Source organism: Anser anser, assembly GCF_964211835.1.
Source record: "Anser anser genome assembly, chromosome: 8".
Taxonomy (NCBI): Eukaryota; Metazoa; Chordata; class Aves; order Anseriformes; family Anatidae; genus Anser; species Anser anser.
The window spans coordinates 3,046,447-3,055,612 of NC_139728.1; the positions used below are offsets into that span (position 1 = coordinate 3,046,447).

General features: G+C 35.9%; 1 protein-coding gene across 1 annotated transcript; it reads right to left on the reverse strand.

The window, feature by feature from the left end:
- Positions 1 to 203: 203 nt before the first annotated feature.
- Positions 204 to 8,739, reverse strand: VCAM1 (vascular cell adhesion molecule 1). The gene is made up of 7 exons (XM_083846395.1): positions 7,156 to 8,739; positions 6,181 to 6,459; positions 5,145 to 5,462; positions 4,097 to 4,369; positions 2,422 to 2,688; positions 1,520 to 1,786; positions 204 to 934 (listed from the first exon to the last, which is right to left on the reverse strand). The coding sequence occupies exons 1-7, from the start codon at positions 7,217 to 7,219 to the stop codon at positions 774 to 776; spliced, it is 1,629 nt and encodes a 542-aa protein (XP_083702521.1). The 5' UTR covers positions 7,220 to 8,739; the 3' UTR covers positions 204 to 773.
- Between the last annotated feature and the right edge of the window lie 427 nt (positions 8,740 to 9,166).

Here is a 9,166-nt window from a genome sequence, read left to right on the forward strand (position 1 = left end):
TAGTTAATGGTAGCTTATACTCTAAATAAAGGGTCTGATTTGGTTCCTCAGGAAACAACAGAATACCACCATTAATTTGGGAATGACTGAATCCTACATAAACTTCTCAGCTGTCCTAAAACTAACATAATCTCAGCCACTTTCTGAATAATATTCATAATAATGTATTCACTAACTAAAATAGACTATTTCACAAACGAGTCTTCAGATCGTAAATTAATTTAAAATAATTAGAAGTGTACAGCCCAGTGATTGTGTAACTTCTTTGGAGGTACAGAGTTTATGGCAAAATAAGTGAAAAGAGAACATTTTCCAAACATTACCACAAGCAGAAAGATTATATTAAAAACATTCACTCTGTAGAGTAATACAAAATAAAATATTACCATCTGATCAGCTCAAGTAATGCTGATTTGTATTTCTGAATTAACAACATCTATGTACAGTTGCAGAGACTGCAATTTTACAAACTGATATTCAGTTGAACATATTTATAACACAATTTATACACTATGTACAAACCTAGTTCTCCAAGGAACTCTGATCAGCCTGCTTTGACACAGAAGTGTTTTATCTCTTCCTAGGACAGGATGCTAGCATTCCCTTTCATTTAAATACTGAAATACTTAACAAGACTTGAAAAAATTCCCATTTACTATCACATGATAGTGTTCTTAAGTCACTTGTTTGTTACCAAATGTAGAGGAGTAGAGCCAGTCACAACAATAAATATCATTGCTTATTATGAACTACTTAGACTTATATTCACACAATCACACTTTCAGCCTCAGTGCTTCAACAAGACTGTAGGATCCATTTATCTTTGCTTTTCTTGACACGTAGATCAAAATTGCAACCACAGGTATCGCTATTGCTGTTGTGCAAGAGAATGCAATAATCAGTGGCATCATTTGATCTCTTTTTTCCAATTTTCCTGAAAATGGAGACAAAAGGAAAAAAAAGTTGTGTAAAAACTGATTCAAATGGATATAGATGTATAACTAAAAGCAGAGCTATTAATGACCTTCATTGGAACACATTTTCTGTTTTCATGCACAAAGCACATTTCAAAACCTTCTCTCTTTTTTTTTTTTTTCTTTAGTAACTCCATAGTACTACTCTAATTCTTGGCAGGTATCTTGGTCTTCAGTATGCTATGCATGTTCAAACCCATCTGATATAATCTACAATAAAGATTACCATGGAGTTCATAAAGAATACAAGAAGAACATCATGTATTGTTCATGCAGGTGACAGAAATGGAGCTAGAATCCACCTTTTTCTGGCCCTATCCTTAAAGCTACTGTGCCAACTCAGGTAGCAGAGACAACGCCCATGCTGAAAAGAGGTTCTCACCAGCTGTTCTGTTATTTCTTTTTATTTATTAATTAATGTTAACTGCAGTATTTTTGTGAAATATCAGCTGTGAAAACTAGCTGCGAACTAGTTTTGCTCACCTGGACACAAAATTCATTGGAAGGTGCAAACAAAATAAGTTTAAGGTAATACATTGACCTACCTACAACAGCTATCTCTATCACTTTGATATTGTTTCCAACCTCATTGAAAACATCAAGCAAATATTTGCCTGTATCGTTTTTGGTGACATTGTAGAGCGTAAAGGTTCCATTCACTGATGGCAGAATAATTTCTCTCTCTTGGTGAACTTTTTTCAGGACCATCTGTGACGGTGGGTTACTGTATGTGCTACATGTAATAGTGACATTTTCTCCTTCTTTAACATTTTCTGATGGATATACTAACACGGTAATATTTTGAGGAGGAACTGAAAAGAAACACAACGTGAAAATTAGAAATAAACAGAAGCAAAAAAACCACCAAAACTCATGAAGTATCAGCGGCTTGTATATGAAAAGTACTAATCCAGCTGATGAATTCGCTACAATCTTCAAGCACATAGCTTTATAATATTAGACAGACACTACTCTGTCACTGGCTGTCCCACACATACTGCATCCAACAGCAGTTGACAGAAAGAACATTTTGATGGGGGTATTCTGTGTATCTTTACATTATGTGGAGCCTTTTCTTCTTCTCTTGTTTTAAATTCACTGTGTATTCATTTGAGTTCATGAAAGGACATAGACCAATAGATCCAGAGGTCCTCTTTCAATAGAAAAGAAGTACAAAAGGCAAAGGAAAGAGTCCTAAAATAACAGCTTTTCACCAGCTTCCACAATTTTATATCGTTTTCAAAGTCAGGGGGGGAGTGGAAATATGAAATATTTTGAATAAGCAAATATTTTGTGCTCTGCAAATCTGGACAGAAGTTTTCATCACCACTAATACCCTACCACTTATGTCAAGAGCCTGTGCAACTCATCTCAGCTTTTTAAAGACATTGTCGTTCCATCCATCTACACCAAATATTAACTCTATACAGTAGTTATTTTAACTAACCTTTGACATCAAGTACTATGTGCTGAGACTGCTTTCCGAGTTTGTTAATGGATATGCATTCATATATTCCTGTATCCTTTAGCTGAGCCTTGTCTATGGTGTATTTGCCATCTTCTGTTTCAAGGGTTGTGATCACATCACCTATTTTCTTCCTTAGGGTAATCTGAACAGCTGGAACATCTGCAGACGTGCAAGAGATGGTAACACTTTCTCCTTGCTTCACCACACTTGAAGGGAAAATTGAAAGTGTTGTATTTTTTGGTGGCGCTACAAGTAGAGAATAAGGAAAAGAGATGGATTAGTGCCAGAAACGACCCCTATACAATACTTCGTTGCCATGTAATAAACAGCAGCAGCAGGGCTTAAGTAGAGAAATCCACTTACTACTGAAACGAAACTGCAATCATTACATATTGGTTGAGGAGTCAGCATTTGGCATAGCTTAAATGGCAGTTGGAAGAACAGTATGCAAAGTTGTAGCTCAAAGGAAAGCCAAAAGGTGCACTGTAGTCTCCTCCAGAGAAAAAATTTAGCTTGTATTTTCTCTTTGAATCTTTTGTATACAGGTAATTGGATCCTATACCAAGAACTATTTGGTGGAAAACACAGGCACTTCTCTGCATAGGTTCTTTGTCTCATGCATGTTTGCCAATTAAAAGGAGTGATGAAAACTCAACTGACATGAAGAATTTCATCTAAGCTATCTGTACTAAGGCAGATTTCACTCTTAATTATTTAATGATACCTAAATGACAGTGGTGTTGGGGCCACCTTTTGTCTCCATTTTTTCTTGTCACGCAGGTGCTCCAAATATTGTAGAACTCTGCATTGAGTCTTCTACAACAGTTCAAGTAGGAAAAAATGTTTCCATACAATGTTCTGCTGGGAGTAACCCTCCTCACAAGATTATTTTAAGGAATAGTGTAGACACTGACAGTGTAGGCATGGAGCCTTACAGCAAGAATTTTCCTTCTTCCATCTGTGACATCTGTAAATGGAACAGACTACCAATGTGCAGCAGAAAATAAGTATGAGAAAAGTGAAGTGACACTTAATGTGGAATGTGTCTGCAATTTATTCTCAACCACTTAAATATCATTAGTTATGTTAATTCTGCATAAGGTAAAAGCAGTACTAAAGATAGAGAAGGTTTTTATGAAATCAAGAACTGCTCACTCAAGTATTTCCTCATTTTGGTTTTGGTCTCAGATTCCATCTGAAACATTTGGCTCTACTCAAACAGTAGCAGCACAATAATTAGAACAACGACAACAACAAAATATAGTCCAAAGTAGTTTTACTATTAAATGACCACTAAATTTACTAATCACTAAAACCACCTGTCCAAAGGAGATTGAGATGTCGCTGTGAAATTGCTACAGACACTAGCATTTCAAGGAAATAAGTATCCCCCAAAACATCAATTCTTCGGATTCTTTTATCACTTTGAGTGTTGCATTGCAGTAAACATACAGAGTATGTACAGCCTTAGAGAATTAGCTGAAAATTAAGCATAGAAATGAAAAGCATAGCCATAAAGAACATTAGTAAATTGTAAGTTAAATACTGAATACATAATAAGGAAAGCTTCTTAATTTCCTATACATCAGTGTTTCAGTACCCTTCAACCCAATACATAGACTGGTTACTGAATTAAATTCAAGTAGACTTGTACCTTGTATAACAATGTCGACTGTTGCTTTTTCTGTTTTATTAGTTACAAGATTAATTACTTCACAGATGTACAGTCCTGAGTCAGTGAAACGAGCATGAGGAATAGAAAGGACATTGTTTTCTATAAAATGCTCAATGTTTCCATCAGCCAGATGTTTTCTCCAAACTACTTGTGCTGGTGGATTACTCTCAGTCACACAAGTGAGTTTTAGAGGGTTGCCTTCCACTGGCAAGTTGCTTGGAGATACAGTAATGATAGTATTTTGTGGACCAACTGGAAGGAAACAGAAGAAAGACAAGGTCAGCATGTTATTGAAGAATGATATGTACATCTTTAACAGCAGCTTCTCTAGAGGTGCGTTGCATACACTACAAAGGAAAAATGAATAACGTGGATAGCATTTATGTAGTGGAGCACTTTTGCCAGACTTGATAAGACATTTAGTTTGCAGTTTTGAAAGCTAAGCTAAACACAATATGTACCAATAGCTTGGTTTTTGTTTACTCTTACATTTGTCTCCCTGTTGTTTAAGGCTATAAACCTGAAATTGCTAAGCATACCATGGCAATTTTAAAAATAATTGTTTTTCTGCATACTGTCATTTCTCTTCTGGTCTTCAACTTTCTGACTGAGCACCAGGGCCCAAGATACGAGAGTGACAGATGAGTTACCACAGGACAGATTAACTTGTGTCATGAACAACAGCAGGTGCTTAAGGCAATACGCACAAGCTTCTCAATGACCATTACTGAATAAAAACATTAAATTTCTATGCCCTGGCCTTTAAACGTGAAACCATCATCTGTTCCACAAAGATGTTTAAAGACTGTGCTCAGAGATAATGTTTAAGAAATAAAAGGCATATCCTAGCTTTGATATTTTTGCAATACAGTTGCTACAATTTAACATAGATCCTAGACAATAGACTATATAAATACAAAGAAGTGCAGATTATTAATGATTTATAGCACAAATTTCATAAATCTATTTCATGAGCCATAACATTAAACAGTATTTGGTATGAAAGCCCTAATACAAAAACACTTACAGTTTGCATTCAGTTTCAGAGAAGTAACTCTTTCTTTGGGCTCAAAGTCCATGTTAGCAATTGGTAGTTTGGCCACACAAGTAATCTCTTTCCCAATATCTTCAGTTGTGAAGTTAAATGAGTATGTCACAGTTTTTGTTTCTGTATTTGTGCTGTCGTCTTCAAAGAAATTTTTCTCATGAAGAGTATGTCCCTCTTTCATTAAGAGTACTTCCAGGTGATCAGAAGGATACACTTCAGGAATTTTACAGATGACAGTGGCTGGTTCTCCAGCAACTAATGATGTGCTGATCTCAATGACAGGATCATTGGGGAAAGCTGTACGAACAAAACACATTTCTTTAGTCTACTTGAGATTGGCCCTAGAGTCAACATAAGAGCAAAATCCAGACATCACACACCTTGAGTTTAGATGTGTTCAGAACACGACCTTATATCAACTCTATTACAAAACATACCTTGAAAACATACAGGTCTTTTATAAGCAGTTCACACACTAACAGGTAATACATTCATACAGTTGTTGAAATATACAGATGACTTAATAAAATCCAACAAGACACCTAGGCGGTGGTATAGCTACCTAGATAAACAGAGGCATCTGACAAGTTTAGACATCTGGATCATCCCTCTGCAAACTGCAAAGATTTTGATTAGGTGTTCTGCACTTGTAGGTTTCCCATATACGTCCATCTCAACCACGCTGTTTTTTTTTTCTTGTTTTATTTTGTTTTTGCTTTGGTCCAGCACTATACATGTGTTGGGGAGTCTATGCTCTGGCTTTCAAGTATTACCAACAATAAGAATAAATAAAACCAATACATACAATTTTCGGGATAGAAAGCTAAGCAGAAAGGGGCTGAGAACATCCTGAACAGACAGAGGAATCTTTACAAGGAAACATATGTTGAGCTTTATCAGACTCCTTATTCTATCATTATCAGTTAAATACCAACTGCAATGTCTAAGAACAATTCATCTTTTTTTTTTTTTTAAATGAATGAGTACTACCTAAGTAAAAGTAGTTTTTACTTACAGTAAAGTTCAACTTTGATACTCTTCTCCTTTTTCTCTTTTCCACCGCAGAAGACAGTACACAGATAATCATGAGAATTCTCAACGCTAACTGGATTCATAGTCAAGGTAGAGTATGTCCTGTAATTGTTCACTGTTCCTCCAAGGGGGTGGTCCATCTGGGTTCTCCATGAAAAACTTGGTGATGCACAGCCAGTAGTATTGCATGTGAGTACGAGCATTTCTCCAATCTGTACAACAACTCTGTTAGCAGGTATAATCTCCATTTCAAAAGCTTTAACTACAATAGGGAGAACATACATAAACTCAGTAGCATTCTCAACATTTATTTCCCCTCTTCTTCTACTGTGACATGAGCTCATTATTTTACAAGTTTACAATTGTGTTGAGGTTAAACTAACAGATGATACAATGGTTTACATTTCCAAAATACCCCATAAAAATCACTGTTTTCGTCACAGTTAACACAGATTCAGATGATCCTAACAGATAGTTCTGATGAATAGAAAAATGCATAAAACCAATGTGGTCAATGAAAATAAATGCATTGGTACAATATAACTTTTCTACCAGGTGGATCTAGTTCTAAACCTTTGTAGCATTTGTGGAGATGGATGGTCAATAAGGTAGCAAGGACAACTGCAGAATTGCTTTCAACAGGGCATTTAGTACCAAGCTTGACTGATACTGTCAGGGATGACAGTAAAAACCAGACATACAGTGATGCACTGCAGTTGTCTCCAAGACTGTCTCTTAGACAAATTCAATAAGAGTCATTGCAGAGCAAAGAACAGCTCAAAATAAATGCCAAAAATAAACTTACTGACATTTTGAAAGACCTACTTGACAGTTGCATTCACTGGAATGTAAAAGCAAACCGAACAAAGAGATAATAACAATACAACAGTAAATTGTAGGTCAGTTTACAATTAACAAAATTGAAAGCAAATAAAGAAAACAAACCTTCCCAACTTACCAGTTATTAACACATACAAAATAATTAGCACAGCTTGGTTTATTTTTCCCATCTTTTTTAACATTTATAATTGCTGTTATTAGGAAAAAAAAAAAGAATTCAAAAGCCTTGCTTTATTTCCTGTGAAGAAGCAGAGTGAGAGCCTGCTGCTCTGCAACTGTTTCTGATAATAGCTGCAGCGAGCTCTTTATAAAGGCTCTTGAAGCGGTTCGGGAAATCCCACGATGGGGAAATCCAGGGTAGGGAGGAAGAGATCCATGCAGGGCTGCCAGCAGTCTCAGCGCCCTCTGCTGCTTTTCTAAATGCGAAACTTAAAGCTCAGGAAAATAAATATTAACACTTGTAATGAAGTTCCTAGAACACTTTAAAAAAACAAGTCAAGATATGATCCTGCATACGACTGATAAAATGAATGGATGTGGGTAATTACATGTAAAGAATGGAACTATATCTGAGATGGAGAAGTTATTCAGGTTTGTTTTCAGAGCAAACATTTTTATAGGACTGAGTCATTGGAGAAAACTTGAGAGTCAAAACTGAGTAAACTGAAGAAAACAATTCTTTGATGAATAATTTCACTTAGCTCAGTATTTCTTTTGAAAACTACTACCACTCCCAGAGGTCATGCTACTCATGTTACTAAGTATTTTTGATATCTAAAAATGAAGTCAGCCAGCTATCAGAAGTCTGCAGATCTAACTTGCTCAGCTTGAATTAAGATCATCATGTTCAGACAAACAGAATGAACTCATTTTCTAAATTCTACTTTAACAATGTCCCTAAAATGTCCCTCTTTCAAGATGCTACTGGTCTGTATTACATTACTGATATGCCTCTCAGGTCTCTCATGTCCCATTTATGTATAACTGAAATACTGAAGTTGAAAATATACAGCTCAAGGATTATCTTCAGTGTTAGGTGTCCAATGGATATACAAATGCAGTTGGGAACAAAGACTATTTCTGAAGACTACTACCCCTGGCTAATAAAGAGACAATATTAGGAAAGAAATAAAATTAAATTTTCTGCATTTAATTCTAAATTAGGAAATGCTGTGAGTGCAAAGAATGGATAAAGGTTTCCAAATCTCAAAAACTTGGGTAGTTCATATTCTTCAAACATGAATCACTAAACAAAAGCAGCAAGAAATCCTATGTAAAACATACATGTTTTTAAAATGTTTCTGGCAAATCATTTAGTATGCAAAAATTTGACTATTTGACGTCTATAAAATATTGTCATCATGAAGCATATTTCATAAGGGACATAGATTCAGCTATTTAGTAAATGAGTAATAAATTGGGAAAATGAAGGCTGAAGAAATAATGCTGTCAATGCTAAAGAAATTTAATTGCTAAAACATTTGCCCTACATCAACCTAATACTTTTTGAGACATGCAGATTTTATGGTCATTAACCTAACGCTAGCTCTAAAATCTCATATTCAGGTGAGATTAGTACTGGAAGACGTAAGGCTCCTGCTGGCCTACAGGCATGATGTCTTCTTCAGATTATTTTTTTTTTAATGATTTTTCTCTGACTATAGTTTCCACCACATTTATATCTTTGTCAAGGTATAGCCAGACTGGAAAAGCTACTTGGGTATATAATGATAGGACAAGGGGGAATGGTCTTAAACTTAAAGAAGATAGATTTAGACTAGATATAAGGAGGAAATTCTTCACTGTAAGGGTAGTGAGGCTCTGGAACATGTTGCAAAGAGAAGTTGTGGATGCCCCGTCCCTGGAGGTGTTTAAGGCCAGGCTGGATGGGGCCTTGGCCTACCTGATCTAGTGGGTGGCATCCCTGTCTACGGCAGGGGGGTTGGCGTTAGATGATCTTTAAGGTCCCTTCCAACCCAAGCCATTCTATGATTCTATAGAAACACCAAAGCACAATGTAATAACTACATTCATGACTCTGTCAAAGGTCTTACAGGAGGCAAAGTAAGAAGCATCGGACTTTTTTTTCCCCCTTTATTCACTCTTCATGAACTCTAATATAAAAGGGA

What these genes read in the sequence shown, in the direction of transcription:
- VCAM1 (XM_083846395.1), bottom strand. Translation starts at nt 7,219, where the DNA reads ATGTTAAAAAAGATGGGAAAAATAAACCAAGCTGTGCTAATTATTTTG. An exon ending in TATCAAAGTTGAACTTTACT is followed by an intron (nt 5,463 to 6,180) that starts GTAAGTAAAAAC and finishes TTGTTCGTACAG; the next exon opens with CTTTCCCCAATGATCCTGTC. An exon ending in CATAGTACTTGATGTCAAAG is followed by an intron (nt 1,787 to 2,421) that starts GTTAGTTAAAAT and finishes GTTTCTTTTCAG; the next exon opens with TTCCTCCTCAAAATATTACC.